The following is a 19,741-nucleotide window of genomic DNA, read 5'->3' as shown; positions in this document are numbered from 1 at the left end:
GAGGCAGTCAGGGAGCAAGTGTGTCCCACCATGTGAGTTTCATCGTGTGAGTCCCAGGGTTTGAACTCAGGTCTTCAGGCTTCACTGCAAGCACCTTTACCCACTGAGCCATTGCCCTGGCCCCAGCTCCAGCTCTTAAAGGGTGAATAGCTAGGTCATACTGCAGAAGAACTATGGGATGGGAGACGTTGTTGCCATAGTCTTTCGAAAACACAGTTATGCACGTTGCAGCTTCAACAACCTTTTCTGTATCAGAGGTGTTAAGGATACAATAAATATTTGTTTAAAGAGCGAATTAAACGGAAGGGAAAGCTTCCCCATAAGAAAATACTTAGCACATAGGTTTGAAACAGTTTTGCTTTCTTAATCCTGATCTTTAGGGATTAGAAAATTTAAAACAACAACAAAAACAAACAAACAAAAAAAACCCCACAAAACTTCACCGTGGCATATAACATAAGTTCTGTTTCCCAGATGATCTGACTGACTGCAAGTGTGTAACAGACTCTGTTTGTGAAAGCGGATTCTGGTGTCAGCTGGGTTAGGAGACCTTTGATGGGACAGCGACCCTCTGGGGAGGTCTGTGCCTCACGGAGCAAGGGCTGTACCTGGGAATAAAGTCAGGACGGCACAAGAAATTGGACTAAGGGCTGGAGAGGTGTCTCCGAGGTTAAGAACACTGGCTGCTCTTCTACAGGACACAGATTTGATTCCTAGCCCCCACGTGGTGGCTCACAACTGTTGTTAACTAGAGTCCCAGGGGATCTGGCACCCTTCTCTGGTCTCCTTGGGCACCAGGCATGCATGAGGTGCACAGACACACTTGTAAGTTAAACATGCATACACATACAATTTTTAAACATTTTAAAAACAAAACAAAACGAAATCAGCCTAAGGAGGTCAGTCTGTCCTGAAGGCAGCAGAGAGCCAGTGAAGTTTACAGACAGGGACTTCCCTGTCCAAGGGCTGACAGAGAACCCTGACCAAGGGTAGATGGATGAGGCAAAGCTTGGAGCTGGAATGAAAACAAGACTGCTATAGAGTTTTATGGATACCAGAGCTAAGGTTTTCATCCTGAGTGACACCTTCAGGTTCTGGGTTCTGGGAAATGGATGTAACCTTTCTTTTTCTCTGAATTTCTTCCTTGTCTTCACTTCACAGAGCAGACAAAAATAGTCACCTGGAAGAATCTTTCTAAAGCTTAAGAGAGATGATCTGTAAAATGTGGTAGCCAGAGCAGGAACTGGATACAATGAGTTATTTTTAGAATGAGTTATTCCATTCATCCATTCAACAAATATTGCTCAAGTGGTTATGACCAGAATGCACCTGACACAGGTCTTAAGGAGGTGACAAAGAACCAGAAACATTCCTGATGACCTACAGCTAAGATTCTACAAGGGCAGTGACTCACCAGTGAATCCATCAATGTGCGATGTGGCCGCTGGCAGTGAGTGCCGTCGAGGGAGGAAAAGCTGAGGGAGATTGGGTGCTGTTTCCCATGCAGCCATCAACCAAGGCCTCTAGAGCAGTGGTTCTCAACCTATGGTTTGTGACCCCTTTGGGGTCAAATGACTCTTTCACAGGGGTCAAATATCAGCTATCCTGCATATCAGATAGTTACATTATGACTCATAAAAGTAGCAAAATACAGTTGTGAAGTAGCAGCAAAAATAATTTGGGGCCAGGCAGCAGTGGTGCACACCTTTGATCCCAGCACTCGGGAGGCAGAGCCAGGCGAATCTCTGTGAGTTCGAGGCCAGCCTGGTCTACAGAGCGAGATCCAGGACAGGCACCAAAACTACACAGAGAAACCCTCTCTTGAAAAACCAAAATAATAATAACAACAACAACAACAATAATAATAATAACAATTTTGTTTGGGGGTCACCACCTCATGAGGAACTGTATTAAACTGTCACAGCGTTAGGAGGTTGAGAAGCACTGCTCTAGAGGAAACAATATTAGGCTGAGCCCAGAACCTAGGGAAAATGAAAGCTTGTGATTTTCTGGGAAGAGAGAATTCCAGGCAGAGGGAGGGACAAGTGCAGAGACCCTGCAGGAGTGATGCCTGCAATGCTGAAGAGGAGTGTGGAGACCTGGAGAGCCCGAGATAGCCACACAGGAGACCAGGAAACCGCAAACCAAGCAGGGGGAGTGCGGGAGCTCACGTTGGGATTAGGATTCTATTCTACAGGTGAGAGCAGCCACGGGAGAATTAATCATCAAAGTGACATAACCCGGTGACAGCCCCAGCTGTGGGGAGCAGACTCAGAGGACAGAAGTCACTCCAGTGTCCTGACGGGGGAGATCGCTTTTCGCTCTCCCCTGCACCAAGTCCCCAGCACCTCTCTGCTTTCTCCTTTCCTCTCTCTGTGATCCTTCCTTTTCATTTCTTTGAGCTAGGGTCCCATGCAGCTTCACCTCTCCCCAGGTTGGCCTCTCTGTGCAGCTGAGGATGGTCTTGGATTTCTGATCCTCCTGCCTCTCCCTCCCAAGTGCTGAGATTACCTGTTACTGGTTTATGCAAGGCTGGGGATGGACGATAGAGTTGAGTGCATGCTAGACAAGCGCTCTACAAATTAAGCTAGTCTTCAGACTCCAGATCTGTGCTTCTCTCTCTCTCTCCCTCTCTCTCTCATTCCTAGGACCCAGGATTTGCTGTCAACAAAGCAAACTCTTGGCTTCCTGACCTTATATTACACAGTGGGATACAGCCAGATAAACAAGCATGCAGAGCACTCAGGTCTCCTCACTTGGTAAGAACAGCTAAGGGGAGGAACCAGGAAAATATGGACCAAAAAGCAGGGGAAGCTGTAATTTAAAATTGAACCATCAAGCCGGGCGGTGGTGGCGCATGCCTTTAATCCCAGCACTCAGGAGGCAGAGCCAGATGGATCTCTGTGAGTTTGAGGCCAGCCTGGGCTACCAAGTGAGTTCCAGGAAAGGCGCAAAGCTACACAGAGAAACTCTGTCTCAAAAAACCAAACCAAACCAAACCAAACCAAACCAAACAAACAAACAAAAAACAACAACAACAAAAACAATATAAAATTGAACCATCAAAAAGTGTTTCACTGAGGACGTTGAATAAGTACTGACAGCTTCTGAAGTGGGGGAGGGGCCGAAGCTTCAGGCAGAAGGGAACCCAGAAGCCCAAGAGTGAGGCAGGAGTGAGCTGGTAGGGTTGCCCAACCATGCTACCCAGTTCTGGGAGGAGAAAGAGCAGCAGATGAGGCGGAGGCTAGTGGGATGGGCTGCCATGGGCTTTGGCTTTTTTACTCATGGGAGCTGCTGGGGTGTGTGAGCAGAGGCGTGCTGGTCTGGAGTGCACGTAGAAGGATCCCTCTGGCTGTGTGCAGAGAAGCCTGGCACAGATGGGAGGTGGGTGCACTAGTTACTTTCCCGTAGCTGTGGTAAAATATGCTGATGAAAGCAACTTAGGGAAGAAAGCATTGTTTGGGTTTACACAGTTCCAGAGTATAGAGTGTGTGCATGTATGTGCACGTGTGTGCATGTGTGTATGTGCGTGCGTGTGTGTGTGTGTGTGTGTGTGTGTGTGTGTGTGTGTGTGTGTGTGTGTAGGGGTGCAGTGGAGTAGGGGTACAGGGGACAGGACACAGGACAGGCATGACAACAGACAGGGAGAGCATGGCAGCAGGAAGCTACCTGATTACATTTTCATCCTCACCTGGGGGAGAACAGGAAGTGAGCAATGCTGTAAAACCTCAAAGCCCAGTCCCTAATGATGTACTTCCTCCAGCAAGGCTCTGCCTCCTAAAGGTGTGCTCAGATACACGAGTCTACGCCTCTCATCCAAACCACCACAGTGGGGTATATCTGGGCATGCAGTGTGACGGTACCAGACAGGGTAGAAATGGTAAGAGATGCATTCTGGATACTTTTATATATCTGAAGCCAGAGACAGTGGCCTGTGATGGGTTAACAGACAGTGACTGTGAGACAGAGTAAAAAGGCCCCATTACGGGACCCATGAATCTTGGAAACCCAAGTTTTCTGTTCTAAATGAGAAGATGGCAGAGTTCTTTTTCACTATCTGCTTACTTTAAGGTTTATAGTGGGATTTCTCAAAGCCCCCATTTGAACAATGTATGACCTTCCCAAGGTGGCAGTAATGAGCCCTCTGCCATCTTTCTGCAAGATGACACAAATGAACTTACTGTGCATGAGCAGACCATCGTGCCTAGTGCAGTTCCAAGTGCGAAAAGCAAGCTAATCCTGTTCCCTGTCTGTCAGACTATATGAGCTTTATGCATATTGTCCGAGCTGGACTGGAGCCCTACCCAGGCCCTGTTACTCTGTGCTCAGTTGCTGTGTGGCTTGGTTCTTTAGTATTTCTATCTTGAGTTCTGCAGAAGAAACTGGGATGACCTGTAACAAACGAGAATGACCATCAGGTCTCTGGCCTGAGTACCTGGAGAAAGAGAGTTGCCGTTTACTGAGACAGGATAGGCAGGTTAAAGTGGTGGGGATCAAGAACATGCCTTAGGGGACTGGGGAGATGGCTCAGTGGTTACAGCACTTGCCCTGCTAGTCTAAGGATCAGAATTTGGATGCCCCAGAACCCACAGAAATGTCAGGGGATGGGGAGATCTGCCTGTAATTGCAGCCTACAAAGGCAGAGACCAAGGATCCCCAGTCAAGCTGGTTAGGAAGGCTAAGTTGTATTTGTGAGCTCCAGATCTAATTGAGAGACCCTGCCTCACTGAGATGATTTACACACACACACACACACACACACACACACACACCTCACACCCCTAACACATGCCCCACCCCACATGCATGCCATATACACACATAAAAATGAAAAAAGACAAAAATAGTGTGATTTGGGATGATGTTTATTTGGGATGCACAGTGGGCACACAGTGGCATATTTGAGGAGGATAGGGGCAGTTATCACCTGAGCTTTGGGTAAAAAGGGCCTGCGTGGCAGGGGAAGTGACAGGAGTGAGTGAGGAGAGGAGAGGCCTGGAAGGAGTTTAGAAGGAAGACTGAGTTTGGTATAGCGGACAAGGTTGGAACTGGAGACTCCACAGTGCCACAGGGATGGTGGCCGCCCGGCCTGGAGGTGTCTACGTGAGATAATGCTACTCAGTTTCCATGAGTGTGACAAAATTCCTGGGAGAAACAACTTACAGGAAGGCAGAGTCGTTCTGGCTCATGATTTCAGAGGTGGCACCATTACTTCTAGGCCTGTGGTGAGGCAGAAGGTCATGGTGGAAAGGCGAGGTAGCTCAAAGCTGCTCACTCCAGGTGACCAGGAAGCAAAGAGGGGCAGGGGACAGTCAGGAACAAGACATGCCCTTCTGACGCACATTCTCTGTGACCCGCTTCCTCCGCAGTACCCCACTTCCTAGAAGCCCATTCAGCTAGGAAACCATCCATTGATGACATCATGATCCCATCACCTCTCAATTAATGCCACATGTGGGGGGGCAAACTTTCAACACATAGGCTTTGGGCAACAGACAATTGGTGGAGAGAGAGACCAAGAAGGAGTTTCACAGACTCAGAAGAGGGGTGGGCATGTACAGCGATACAGACTCCATTCACCATGTGCCTGGCACTTTGTCGGTGCTTCACAGGTATAGTCACAAGCAACTCTTCAAAGGCACCTCCAGGGCCTGGAAAGATGGCTCAGTGGTTAATAACACTGGCTGCTCTTCCAAAGGACCCAAGTTCAATTCCCAGGACTCACAAGGCAGCTCACAACCACCCATAACTCCAATCACAGAGGATCTGACATCTTCTTCTGGCCTTGGGCACACATGTGGCAGACAGACATATATGCAGATAAAACACTAATACAGATAAAAATAAAAGTAACAGACAAAAATGGCGCCTCTAAGAAGGATGTTATAGTTTTATTTTCATGTGAGATAACAGACCCAGGGAAGGTGAAAGAATTTCTGGACATTTTTATAGAATATTATTTTATCTGGGCAAAGATGTATTACGTTTGTTCATGCTGCATTTGCTTAACTATGTAAAGATGTGTTGCTGTTTCTGCCTTGCCTGCCTAAGGCACCTGATTGGTCTAATAAAGAGCTGAATGGCCAATAGCTAGGCAGGAGAAAGGATAGGTGGGGCTGGAGGGCAGAGAGAATAAGTAGGAGGAAAAATCTAGGCTTGAAGGGAAGAACGAAAGGAGGAGAAAATGAAGGAGATGCTCAGGCCCAGAAGCCAGGTAGACGCCAGCCAGCATACATGAGAAGCAGAGAAATTAACACATACAGAAAGAAGAAAGAAAGGGTAAAATGCCCCCAGGCAAAAGGTAGATAAAGAGAAGCAGGTTAATTTAAGTTAAAAGAGCTAGCCAGAAACAAACCTAAGCTAGGCCCAGCATTCAAAACTAATAATAATAAGTCTCTGTGTCATGATTTGGGAGCTGGCAGGGTGGGGGGTGAGGGGTGGGGAGCCTGTTACAGGACATCATCAACAACACACAGACAGAGTCTCCTGTTCTGAAGCAGGACTGAGTCAAGGAGAACCTTCAAGGCGAAGAGAGGGACAAAGTGCCACTACCACTTATCGGGTCTGAACTTGGTGCCAAACTCCAAAAGTCTGGGAGTTTTGTCCCCATGTGAGAGCTGAACAAGGTGGAGCTCAGAGAGTGAGCAACTTCCAAGGTGGCAGGGCCGATGAGGGCGGAGATGGCGTCTACGATGGTTAAGACTCAGTGCCAGCTGGGTAGTTTTATCATCTAGGAAAGAAACCTCTTGGTGAGTCTGTGAGGGAGTTTCCAGATTGGGTTAAAGTAGGAAGGCTGATGGTCAGTGTAGGTGGAGCCATTTCTAGGAGAGGTCCTGAAATGAGCAGGAAGAAGAAAGTGGGCTGAGCTGAGCATCCATCACACTGGGCTTCCCGACAGAGGAGGCTGAGTACTCAGGGGCTTCAGGCTCCCACCACATGGCTGCCCCTCTGGGAAGGGCTGTAGCCTTAGACTTTGAGCCCAAATCAACTCTCCTTTCCTGAAGTTATTCTGATTGGGTATTTTGTCAAAGCCTTGTAAGAAGAGTAACAAACACAGGATTCAAACTCAAGACCACGACTCAGACCCGTCCTGTGAAGAAGAGGTTTCTTTTTCTTTTTTTCTTTTCTTTTCTTTCTTTCTTTTTTTTTTTTTCCGAGACAAGGTTTCTCTGTGTAGCTTTGTGCCTTTCCTGGATCTCGCTTGGTAGACCAGGCTGGCCTCGAACTCACAAAGATCTGCCTGCCTCTGCCTCCCGAGTGCTGGGATTAAAGGCGTGTGCCACCACCGCCCAGCATAAGAAGAGGTTTCAAAGTCGCTTTTGTTTTATGGTTTTTTGTTTTGTTTTGTTTTGTTGTTGTTGCTTTCTTGAGACAAGGTCTCACTGTGTAGTCCTGGCTATCCTGGAACTTGCTATGTAGACTAGGCTGGCCTCAAACTCACAGAGATCTGCCTGCCTCTGCCTCCCAAGTGCGGGTTAAAGTCGTGTCTTTAAAAGCCCAGAAGATCCAGACAGAGAAGTCAAGAGACCTTAGACACAGGCGCTGTGGTTTGTATGAACTTTTTACATTGAAACTCTGTGGGAAAATTTTTACTTTTGTATAAGGGATGTGAGCCTTATTGTATTTATGCCATGAGGCCTTTATCTGTGACCCGAAGAAGGAGGGAGACTGAGAAAAAGCCATTAGCTGTAGAAACGAATGACCCTGGTACAGGGTGCCAGATGTCATTAGTTGCCAGCAACGGAAAGCGAGCCCAGCCATCATGGGCAGAAAAGGTGTGAAAAGAAAAGAGGGATGTGTCTGAGAGCTCATGGACAGACAGACAAACGGTGCTGTCTGCACCAGTCACAAGGTCCTTTGCAAACAGGACCCACCGAGCACTTTTCAAACAACCACGGAGGACCGAACGTCGACCACCTCCCTTTACTTGTTGGCGTCCGGGCTTCACAATTACTTCTAGCCCAGAGGCTCCTCGAGATAGGCATCAAGATACAGCTGGTCTCTTATTTTCCACATGCCCCAACTAAGAATGTGCATTCTTTTCTCTGTCTTCCACGGGCGACGTGGTCCTTTCATCCTGCACTCTCAAATGTACCTACAAAGGAGCTTCTGAGACTTTGTTCTCCTTCCCAGTCAGGCTCCCTCCCCCTGGTCAGGCCCCCCCCCCCTGGTCAGGCCCCCTCCCCCTGGTCAGGCCCCCTCCTCCCCACCTCCCTTTGAACAGTGACTCAGAAGTCTCTGAACCCGCATTCCCTGAATTGCAATTCCTAAGGCTCCAGAAAAATCTTATTTTTGCAGAGTCTGAGTTTGGGTGATGGCGGGGAACTTAGGAAAGTGGTATACAGATGCAGTGGGCCTGTTCTCCATTCCTAATAGAACCAGGGATGGGAGTCTACTGCTGGTAACTACAATAGCGCCAGCTGGCTTGGCTTAGTCCACAGAACTGAAACCTGGGAAAGGAAGGTAAATCAGGGAGACTAGCACCTTCCCAGGACACCTGTGAGGGAGCTCCAGTCTGCTGTCTTTGTTCAGGCTGACAGCTTCAGGGTAGCATCTGATTGGCTACTTTCTGTCTAGGGGTAGAGAAGGCACTCTGGTTGACAATCCTGCCAGCTATCCTGCTATAGGAAGAGCACCCCAAACCAAAATCAGATTGCTTTACCAGAAAAAGGATAGGCACATGGTAGATAACCAAACAAAAGAGTCAATATGTCTAGTAAAAGAGGTGTCTATGAATGAAGTTTAACAGAGTCCGTAAGTTCAGGAGGAAAGCCCCCATTGTACAGTCAAGGCAGCCTGTTTGCTCCTGGGAACGCCTTAGTGTCACATAAAGTTGTTTGTGGTCTTTTTAGAGTGGGCATGTCTGCAGGTGACTAACAGCCCCTCCCGTTGTAAATCTTTCCCGCTCACCTCTCTGTTCTGTTTCCTTCTCTTACCAATGTGTTTCATACTCATGGAGCCATGCCCCAAAGTCTGGATGCACCACCTATTTTTTAAAAGGTTTTCCTTAATTGTGTGTGAATGGGGTTTGGTGACAGCAGCATGAACATGCATGCGTCATGGACAGAGTCAGGGGACTACTTTATGTGCTTGGTCCTCGCTCTGTCCTGTGGACTCTGGAGCCTGAACTCAGGTAGTCAGGCTTGCAGGGCAAGTGCTTTTACCCTCTGAGCCATCGAAGAAGCCTGATTAATTAATTTTTCCTCCTCTCCTTCTTTGGCAGGTTCTCACTGCGTAGCCCTGGCTTACTTGGAACTCACTATGCAGACCAGGCTGACAAGATCTGCCTGCCTCTGCTTCCTAAATTCTGGGATTAAAGGCATGCCCCACAATGACATGCAATTTTTTTTTAAAACTTGGGAGTGTGTGTGTAACGGGGTGGGTGGGTGTAATATTGAAATAACTGAAGTCCTGGGAAGAACTGATGGTCTGGGTTCCCAGCAGGGAGTCACTGGAGCACAGGTTTTTCATTTACAAAATGAGAGTGATGCTTCTTAATCCATAGTATTGCTAAGTAGACCCAAGCTACTTTCCATTGAGCACTAGGACATGCCTACCCCACAGGCCACAGATTTGAATGTACTTAGATAGGCCATTGCTAGGAGAGGAAGCAATGGACAATAGAGCACATGAGACAACAGGGTGATGGGTCACTCATAGAAAGAAAGCATGCCAGCTTCACTCTATGTCATGGCATCCCCAATGTGGCCACTTCACCAGCAGCATCTAGAATCCTATTACAAGCGTACACTCCAGACCTATTCTGGGGGTGATCTCACATAGCCCAGGTTGGCTTCAAACTTGCTATGTAGCCAAGGATGAGTTTGAATGTCTGATTCTCCTGCATCTGAGCATGCATCACCAGGCCCAGTTTATGCAGTGCTGGGGATGGACCCAGTGCTTCCTGTGTGATAGGCAAGCCCTCTACCAACTGAGCTACAGCCCTAGATTCCCACAAGCTACATTTCAAGGAGCCCTTCAGGTGATGGTGGTGCAGGCCCAGTTTTGAGAGCTGCATCCTAGCTGAGATTGCTTTATGAGTTTGAGGACTCGCTGCCAGATTCTGTACTATTTCTAAGAAAATTGAGAAGGTTATTTCTTTTATGTGAAGTTCCCCACATTTAAGCATTGGCAACTAATTCAAATTTAGAAATGCACTGTGTGGGCTAATAATAGACGTGCTCCAGCTGAATCTGCCACCCCCCACCCCGTTTTTGCTCTTCTCTTTAATCTTCTTAACAATCCTACAAGATGCTACAACGATGCCCATTTTGTGGAAGAAACTGTAGCCCCTCGAGGTGAAGCTCTCGAGTCACAGCCCAGAAGCTATACATGCCTCACCTCACTTGCACTCTGGTGTTTACAGTTATGAAGCCTCTGTTCTTACTGACGTAGAAGAGACACTCATGACAGCTTAGCTCAGAGCCTAGCTCCAAAGTAAAGCTGAATATCTGACATCCCTCAAGAACTTTTCCCCCATCTTCTGCCAGCCCCCTACTCCCCAAACCTTGAACAAATCTGTATTCCAGAAAAGAATGCCAATCAACAAGGGAGCCCTGAGAGCCTGGGAGGGCTTGAACCTGACGACACCCTGTCCAAGGAAACTTGGTAAGTTCTGGAAGAAAGCTGTGTGCAGCACTGCTCAAGGATAAATGTCCAGTAGCCATCTGGTCTGCAGGCTAAACCAGCTGTTCACCAAAGTGCCCTCTGTGTGCTCTGGGTTTCAGGAGCCTGTCCAGGGCTGTGACCCCACCTAGCTCTCACCCTTCTTGCTGTTGACTTTCTCTGAGCTCAGAGTAAACAGCCTCAGCCACTCCCCAAAACGGCATGTCTCCAGTCCCCCGCCTGCAAAGCTGGAGGAGACGTTTTTTTCAGCCATTTTTACCAACATCCTGCACTGGCTCAGCGGTTGGATGCGTCCATATCACCAAACTCTACTCAGCTGACACATCCCAGTTTTCACTGTTGCAGGTAACTCACCCCCCAGGGGAAAAAATCCCCCTGGGCCTTACAGGGTCTCGGATTGCTGGAGCTAGAGGCATGCTTGCAGGTACTTCTTGTGCAACTCACTTGCTCATTGTTTTGGCATTTGCTGCTCTGAATTCTGGAGTTTGATACACACAGCTGTACGTAAGTATCTCCACTCTTCCACAAACACCCAGAACCACGTTAGTCCTCTGTATAAAGTAGTGCTCCCCACATCTTGACATTTCCCCCATCAACATTTGTTTTAATTTTTATTACATTTTAAAGAAATAATATATTTTTATCATATTCTTTCCATCCCCCAACTTTTTGTAGCTCCTCCCTCCCTTCCTCCTTCCCCACCCAACTTCATGTTCTTTCTCTCCTACCCACCCCAAATGAAAATCAAATTAAACAAAAATCCAGTAAAACACACACACACACACACACACACACACACACACACACACACACAAACAACAAAACAAAAAAACAAAATAAAACAAAACAAGAAAAACCAACCAAAACAACAAAAAGTGCACGAAAAGTAGAGTCCATTTTGTGTTGGCCCACTACTCCAGGGCATGGGGCCTGCCCGAGAGTGTGGCTGATATACCCGGTGAGACTCCATCAGAGAGACCTGGTTTCCCTTACCCGGCAGGTATCAGTTTCAAATAGCTTCTTGGTTAGGGGTGGGACACGATGCCCACTTCCCTTCTCAGCACAGGGATTTTGTCTGGTTTGAACCCGTTTGTGCTGCCGCAGTCTGTGAGTTCCTATGTGGATCCTGTGATACACACATCTGTTACATCTGGACGACGTTCTTCCCCTGCAGTCATCTGACACCTCTGGCTCTTATTGCCCTTGCTGGGACCGCAGTGGGCACCAGTGTTCTCAGAGTGTCATCCTACTGCCCAAGGATGGCACGAGAAAGATGCCAGAGAGCTGGCAAGGAAGTAACAAATCCTGGGGCACAGCTAACAAGGAGCCCAAGTCTAAGTCTGTACGTGCTCAGAAACCTAGTCCAGTGCGGCAGAGCTCTGTAAGAAAGGTCCCAACTAGAAACTTATCACTCTGCTCTGGTCTCTGAGAGACTGAGATTTGGGGTTCCCTGGGCAGGAAGCCTTTCAGGAACTCCTTAGTAAAGGACTTATCAAACTGCTTCAAGACACTGAACCCCAGTAACTTACACCAGAAGCACAAAGTGTGGAGAAGGCCCAGCCACTGGCAAAGATGTGTAGACAGGGTCAAAGGGCTATACATTTAGAAAAATAAATATGTTAAAAAAACTAGAGTGATGTTTGCCTAGAACATATGTATATTCTGGTGTACTTTAAATCTTGTGAAATACCCACCGCCACATGGATATCTGTACACCGTATTGTTTAGGGAACAATGACAAGAAACAACAGCCCGTGCTCAGTTCAGGCAATTTTGTCACCAAGTATTTTCCATCAGAGGACACGGGACCCAGGAGCACAAAGGGCAGAGTGTACTCAGCAGGCTCCTTCATAACAGTAGGCATTTATTTATTATTTGTTGGATACTCATGGCTGTGTTTGTAGTAGTCATATGCCCGGCCCTGGGGTTCCTATCAATAAGTATGGACTCCATAGTTATTCCAGGGCAGGAACATGACATTCTTGTTCTCATCAAATGTGACTTTAATCATTATCCTTTTTCTCTATCTGTTTGTAGTCTGAGGTTTGAACCTAGAGGCTTCACACATACTGAGCAAGGGCTGTATCCACTGAGATGTATCTCTAGCTCCCAATCATCATTTTTACAGATGACAAAATAGCTCTTCAGAAGAGAGAGATGTTTCATCCAAGGTCCTTTGAATGGGAAGTGGTAGAGGTGGAAGTCAAACCTAGTCCCTGTCACCCCAAGATCAGAGTTGGGACAGCCCCCTTTTGCTTCTGGTAACTGAATACGGTGATTCACATTGTGATGAGTGTGAAGCTAAAATAAATCCAGCCAAGACATAAACGACAGGAGAAGCATTTGTTACCTGCAGAGGCCAGGAGAACAAGGGAATAAACTCCAAAGTGGTACTCTTGGCAACACAGGAAGGCTAGAAAGGATGAGTAATTTATTGTGGAGACATATACAGACCCATACCAGGAGGATCTTAGGCAAAGATTCGCTCCTGCACATGCCCACTTTGCTAAGTTTTACCTGATGATAGCGGCAAGGATATCCGGAAGGTGCCGTTAGCCAGGAAATCTGCCCTAAAGGTGCGTGTCATTTACCTAGTCATCAACGTTACTCTTTCTGTATGTGTCATACAGTAGGTGCCCAGCAAATGCCTGTAATGGAATGGAGGAAACAGCCTGGAGGAAGAGATGTGTATTCAAAACCTTACCTGAGCAGCTTTGGTTCAAAACCTAGGTTGGGGGTTAGCCTCCCAATGTCCAGCCTGTGTGTCATAAGCAGTTGACAGTAATAACTCTCTAGTCATAGCAGAGAAAGATGACACGAGACTCAGATGCTCCTCCTTCTGCCCAAACGGAGTGGGGCAGGAAGAGGCAGAAATGTGTCTAAAGGGCTGGAAATCGCTCGGGTGTTTCTCCTCCCGGGCCTGATCCTGGTCAGACGGGCTCCTTTGTTGACGACTGCTTTTTCTGTAGCCGCTACTACAACAGCCTTCTACTAATCCTTGAACAGGATTCTGACCCATCTGACCCCAAGTCTCTGCACTTAATCCCCAGCGTCCGTTGCCTCCCTGCAGCCTTGCCCTTTCCTCCTTATTCCTGGACTCCAGTCGCTCCAGGAGGACCCCAAACTCTTTCTAAATGAGCTCAGGAGCCCTAGGCCTGGGCCCTCGGCTCCTGCTGCACTGCCTTGCCCTCAGGCTCCAGAAAGGTAGGAAGAGAGGGAGGAGTGGACAAGTGTCCGGCTACAGCTGGCTCAGAAGCTGTCTCGGTTCCTGGTTCCCATCAGAGCCAAGAATGACACCTGATCCCGGGGGATTGTGAAATGGCATGAGGTGGCAGGGCGCCCGCGCTGCCCGCTGTGCTTCCTATCCGCCTCCTGCACCCCTCGCTCGGCCCCGCCCCCGGCGCGAGCGGTTAAATGCCCCCCACCCAGGCTGCAGCTCACACCTGCACCATGCCTGCCTGTGGCCTCGGCTTGCCGGCCTCGGGCCTTCTCCTGGGGCTGCTGCTGTTTACCCACCTCTCAGATGCAGGTGAGTGCAGCCGAGAGTGAGGTGCCCAGAAGGGGAGTTCTGGGGCGAAAGTAGGGAGGCCAATGAAAATGCGATTTGGGGAACTCTGGGGCCTACAGCTAAGGATTCTTGAAGCTTAGGATCTGGGGTTCAGTGTTCTGGAGGCGGGGAGACCACTGAAGGCTGAAAGTTGGAGGGGCGGAGGCTCTCTCTCTGTGCTGAAGGCGGAGACCCTGTGGAGCGGGAAGCTCCCAGGATGACCGAAGCTAGCAGCCAGAGGCCTAAGTCCCCAGACTACTGGGGCTCTGAAGCCAAGCATCAGAGAGCCCCCAAGTCTCAAAGACCCCTGGCCCGGGGATGGGGTCCTCTGGGGGGGGGGTGTTAGGAGGGCCCCCGGGGCCAGAGAATCAGAACTCCGTGGGGTTGAAATTTGAGGATCTTGGAGCAGGAGTTGGGTATCCTGGTGGGATTGGGCTCCGGTTCTCTCCGACAATTCTCCGCTTCCACCATCCCTAGGTGCGGGTGCAGAGAAACCCGGCGTGTGCCCCCAGCTCCAAGAGAGAACTGATTGCGCAAAGGAGTGCTCCACGGACGACCATTGCCTGGACAACCTCAAGTGCTGCCAGGCTGGCTGCAGCTCTGTCTGTTTCACTCCGAATGGTAACCCCTCAGCGACCTGGCAGGGACAAGGCGGGGCCGCCGAGGGCTGCGAGAGGCGGGAGCTCAGGGGCTCCGGGAAGAAGGGCACCCCAGACCCAGGGATGCGGGAAGGCAGAAGCGGTGGAAACCCGATCCACCTGTGCCCGCCCTTGTCCGGCCTGGGGTGGATGCGGGGGAACAAAGGCGTCACCGAGGCGCGGCCCAGGGGGAGGAGGTACCCCCATTCCTGGTTGGACTCGATTCTCTGGTGCATGACGGGCTTCCGGGCACGCACAGCGAGACTTTGTTCCGGGACCCGGGAGCAGTGGCTTCCTTGGCTGGAGACTGCGGGCAATCCCTGGGTGGCGTCAGGTCTGGGACCCGAGCCCTGGGGACCTTTTTGCCTCCGGAGTCCCTCCCTCAGCACCTTCCACCGCCTGGCCTGACTAGACTCCCCAGATTTCTCCCTGAGGGCGGGAAAAAAAACTTTGCCACACCCTACGTCTGTGGAAGTGAGCAGCCAAAAGAAATATTCTTGCACAAAGTCACAGCGCCATCCTGTGGCGGGCAGAGGTTCCGTTTCTTCCTTTGACACTTCTTGGCTTCCCTCCTTTACCTTTAAAACCATCTCCTCCCACCTTCAGGACTGAATGAGGAAAAACTCCGGGATACTGTTCCATCAACCAACCATACTTCCCCATCAGAGGGAGGTCAAGTCTCCACCACGCCACTGGCTATGGCAGAGGAAGAAAGTAACCTTGGTATGGAATCTAAGCTTCTTTTCCAAGAGGGAAAAGCTGAGGCTAGGAGGTGGAGGTGGGGACAAGATGGGAACACAAAGGTTGTAAATACTGGTCTTGATTGTGGACACAGCCCCTACCCCCTATTTTACCTTTCCTATTTCCCCCAGAGATGCCAGCAGAGGCTGGCAGCATGTCTAACTTAGGGATCCTAAGGTGATATGAGCAGAAAGGTGGAGGAAAGACTTGCCTACGAGGGGCAGCTTTAGGGTGTGGAGGTGCTATATAGTTGGGCCTGGAAAAGGATGACCAGGGAAGATGGGGTTGAGCCAACTGGCACATCAGGCTGTCATGTGGATGGAGATGTTTTCTCATGTCAACTGGACAAGCTAGCTGGCCTCCTGAGTCAGGGAGGAGCCTGGAGGTTTGAAAATCTAAGTGTGTGAGCCTGTCAGCTTGCCCCTTGAAACCCTGCCTGTTCATTTGCAAAGCGGGCATGATGAGGTCGTTTTGTAAGACTGGTGCAGGAGCTAAATGCAACAGTTCTCAAAAGCATCTCCTCCGTGAGTGGACATGCTGTACAAGGCAGCTTTGCTTTGGTAATAAACCCTCTCCTTGTTTTTCTCATTTTGTCTCAGGGTAGCCTCCAACAGCATCTGTATTCGCAAAGTCAGGATGCTGGCAAGCTCTCCTCTCATGGTCCTTTACCTGCCTACCCACTTCACTGTCTGCACCTTACCTTTTGCTGGGCCTGGCTCTGTCTGGTACTTCTGTCGAGTGGAACATAGTGTTGGGGTGTGTGGGGTGGTGGTGGTTTTAGCTGTGCATGGGTGATTGGGTATGTATGGAGATCCATGGTGCTGAGTGATTGTTACTGGGTGACCCTAAGAGAGTAAGCCAGGGAATGTGTATCACCTCTTGCCTGTGCACTGACTGCACTTGACAGCTGAAGAAGTAGCGGTGGCTAGTCCATACACCCTGGAGCTAGATCTCCTGTGGTTCAAATCTTGCTTCAATCCTGCATGGCCTCAGGCAAAGCACTTAAGAGCATACTGCCTCAGTTTCCTCCTCTGCAATGCAAGGAAGTATTAACAGAACCATTCACCTCTTTTAAGATTATGTGAGAATTGGATGAACTAGTGCCTAAACAATGCTTGACTTTCAGCAGGACTAGTTAGTGTTAATGCTTGTAATTACTCCTTGTTATCTAGTAGTTGGTTTTTCAGGGTGGTGTATGTGGGGGATAATTGCTTTTGTAACAACCTCACAACTGAGTGACAGAGATTCCATGTGACATCTAAAACTCTTGGAGATTTGGGCCACAGGGGTAGAAAATGGCAGAGCTGGGACTCAAACTGAGGTGCTGTGATTTCAAAGCCATCTGAGAGCAGGAATTAGGGGTTTGCAGATCATTTCCCCAAGACCCCTGAGAGACCCCAGGTCCCCAACATCAACTCAGGTAGGAGCTCTGTTGTTGGGGAACCAGCTTCAGGGCAGTGCTCAACCATGCTTTGCTGAGTGTCTACCTGTGTCCCTCAGCTTACCTCCCCCTCCTGGCTTGTCTACCCAGAAAAGCAGGGCACCTGCCCCAGTGTGGACTTCCCCAAGCTTGGTATCTGCGAGGACCAGTGCCAGTTGGACAAGCAGTGTCCTGACAACATGAAATGCTGCCGCAATGGCTGTGGGAAGATGACCTGTGCTACACCCACATTCTGAGGTAGGTGGGAGCGGGAGAGTAGGTTCAGAGATGCCCAAGTATGGGGTACTGACAGCAAGTGGTAAAGAAAGACCTTGGAAAACACAGTGATGATAAATCTGTCTGTACATTCACTTTCATTAACTCAACTAATACTTATCTACAATTTGTAGATGATGTGTGATCAAACAAATCAGACGAAAGAGAAATAAACAAGCTGATTTTGGTAGTATGTTACAGGGAGGTACATTGCATGGGACTCAGAGAACAGGAGGGAGGTGTTCCTGGGGGAGGGGAGACAAGGGACATTACTGTAACTTTACATGGGACAGTCGGTGAAGTCTTCACCAAGAAGGTGTGAAAGGAGAGAAACCGTGAGCATGTCAGGGCAGAGGGAGCAGCAGTATGAAGATGAGAACATCACTGAGGTAATAGGAAGGACCTGAAGACTGGGTCAAGAAGGGAGGTCAAAAGGTCCAGGACAGACCATCTGAGGGCCTTAGAGGCTGTTGTCCTGACCCTGAGGTGTGTCTTGAGAAAGAGACTTGCCCTGACGTTTTCGAAGGGCCCTCTTGGGATGTGCTGTGGTGTGGCTAGACTGTTGAGTGCAGAGGAAGATTCCCAGACTCAGCTGTTAGTGGACAGATGAGATGACCCTGACCAGGGTAGAGGCAAGGGACAGTGGTGGCCAGTTCACCCCTTCATGAAGAAGAATGGTGGGGTTTGCTGTTGAAATTCCCTTTTGTTTAGGAATTGGAAAGGGGTAGCTGTGTCCTAGGGGAGGAGACAATGTAGAGTGGGGGAGTCGATGGCCAGTGGGGTCGAGGAGAAGGTATCTCTTTGCATGTTGAGTGAGACACAGAGAAGCTGATCTTTATTTACTCCAAAGGCTCATCTTTGTGGACAAGTGTGGTTGAGGTCGTTAACTTCCATTGCATTTATTAGTTGTGTCTGAAGTGAATCAAGCATTTACTCTGAGCAAGCCAGGACTAAATTTAGTACCTTTAGTGCCTCAGACCCTGAAAGGAGAAGTTTGGGGAGTCTTCCTTCCCTTTGTATGTGATTAAAAATAAAACACTATTAAGTTGGGGCTAGAGAGGCGACTCAGCAGTTAAGAGCACTTACTGCTCTTGCAGAGAACACAGGTTTGGTCCTGGTATCCATCTAGTGGCTGACAACCATCTATAACCCCAGTTCCAGGGGCTCTGATGCCCTCTTCTGGCATCCAAGGGTACTGCACACACATGGTACACATAGATGCATACAGGAAAAACACGTATACATGAAAAACAAAACCCTTAATATAGCATTATGTCACACAGTAAGGGTTAAAAAGGGAGAAACAGAGACAGCTACTTGGTTGGCCCATTAGGTGATGCAGCAGTGGCTGTTTGAGGTTCTGGACAGAAAGGAGATTGCTCTCCTGAGCTTGCAGTGCAATGATTGAGACAGGAGAATTGATAGCTCAACCTGAGGCACTAATCAGTGCCCACTGCCTCGGAAAACAACTGAGGAAACGTCACCCAGGCTTGAGGGAGGCAGGATGGCGTAGGAGCAGTTGGAGAAAGCTTCCCAGGGGGTGACCTTGAGCTGGCACAAAAGGATGAGGCAATGATTCATGATTTGGTGAGATACAGGGTAGGGATACTGTTCAAGGCAGAGGAAGCAGGATGAGCAAGAACTTGGACAAACCTTTGATGGCAATCACAGATTGCTGGGGGGATCCATTAATGCACACAGAGTTAACCGACGCCCGAGACGGGGCATGTGCCCAACGCCTCACGTTTGTTATTTCAAAGTATGTGTTTCAGTGACTAGGTGGGAACCACAGTCTCCCTAGGACCCTGAGCTCTGCTATAATACTGACTCTCTCTAATCTCTATGAATGCCAACTGCATGGTAGGTACTGCAAGCAGGACAACCAAGATTCAGATTTCAGCTCTGACCCTTGCCTAGCCTCTTCATCTCCTCAGACAATTACTTTGCTTACAGAATGGGGATAAATGTCGGGAAGGTAGAAGGAAGATTCCTAGGGAGATAAATGTCTAAGGGTCTCCAGGGAGGCCACAACAGTCATTTGGGACCATAGTATACCCAAGTAGGTTCTTGGATTGATTTGAAGCATAAGAGATGGGTCTAGAACCTGCTGGGAAATGCAGGCGGAGCCCCCCAAAAGGTAGTGCATTGCTGTGTGTACAAGTGTGATGGAGGAAGTAGGAAGCTGTGTCAGAATTTAAACTGATGACACTAGTATGACAGATGCTACTGTTGATAATGCCCATGGTTTTCTTCCTCCAGCTTCAGCCACCACCAGCCCGAGGGGCAGGGAGAGGATGCTTCTGCTGGACTGTGCCTCTGATGTCGTTCCTGTGGCCTCCCTTCTCTCTGGCCTTTGTGTTTCTTCCTGGACCCTCAAAAGCATCTCCCTTTTCCAACCAATAAAGTGACCACTTTCAGCAATGGAGAAGCCATAACACCCGCTTTCTTCCTTCTGTCTCCATTTCCCATGGTGGTGGGAAAACATAGGACAAC

General features: G+C 49.0%; 1 protein-coding gene across 3 annotated transcripts; it reads left to right on the top strand.

Annotated features, from left to right (window-relative positions):
- The first annotated feature begins 13,422 nt into the window (after nt 1-13,422).
- On the top strand, nt 13,423-19,683 carry Wfdc2 (WAP four-disulfide core domain 2). Of its 3 annotated transcripts, none has more exons than XR_004944765.1 (5): nt 13,423-14,155; nt 14,651-15,145; nt 15,418-15,534; nt 16,152-16,277; nt 17,084-17,144. XR_004944765.1 is itself a non-coding variant. In XM_036185245.1 (5 exons), the coding sequence occupies exons 1-4, from the start codon at nt 14,041-14,043 to the stop codon at nt 17,227-17,229; spliced, it is 873 nt and encodes a 290-aa protein (XP_036041138.1). In that variant the 5' UTR covers nt 13,435-14,040; the 3' UTR covers nt 17,230; nt 19,508-19,683. The 3 variants fall into 3 exon arrangements, 2 of the variants coding, with proteins under 2 accessions (XP_036041138.1, XP_036041139.1); XM_036185245.1 differs by lacking the exon at nt 16,152-16,277 and adding an exon at nt 19,508-19,683 and having other exon boundaries at nt 13,435-14,155; nt 17,084-17,230; XM_036185246.1 differs by lacking the exon at nt 16,152-16,277 and adding an exon at nt 19,508-19,683 and having other exon boundaries at nt 13,457-14,155; nt 14,651-14,794; nt 17,084-17,230.
- The last annotated feature ends 58 nt before the right edge of the window (nt 19,684-19,741 follow it).

This window comes from Onychomys torridus, chromosome 4 (genome assembly GCF_903995425.1).
Source record: "Onychomys torridus chromosome 4, mOncTor1.1, whole genome shotgun sequence".
NCBI lineage: Eukaryota > Metazoa > Chordata > Mammalia > Rodentia > Cricetidae > Onychomys > Onychomys torridus.
The sequence above is the reverse complement of the archived record's forward strand: the minus strand, read 5'-3'. Positions and strand labels throughout refer to the sequence as shown.

Coding starts and splice junctions, on each gene's coding strand:
- Wfdc2 (XM_036185245.1), top strand. CDS start 14,041: ATGCCCCCCACCCAGGCTGCAGCTCACACCTGCACCATGCCTGCCTGT. Junction 14,156..14,650: donor TACCCACCTCTCAGATGCAG/GTGAGTGCAGCC, acceptor CACCATCCCTAG/GTGCGGGTGCAGAGAAACCC. Junction 15,146..15,417: donor CAATCCCTGGGTGGCGTCAG/GTCTGGGACCCG, acceptor TCCCACCTTCAG/GACTGAATGAGGAAAAACTC.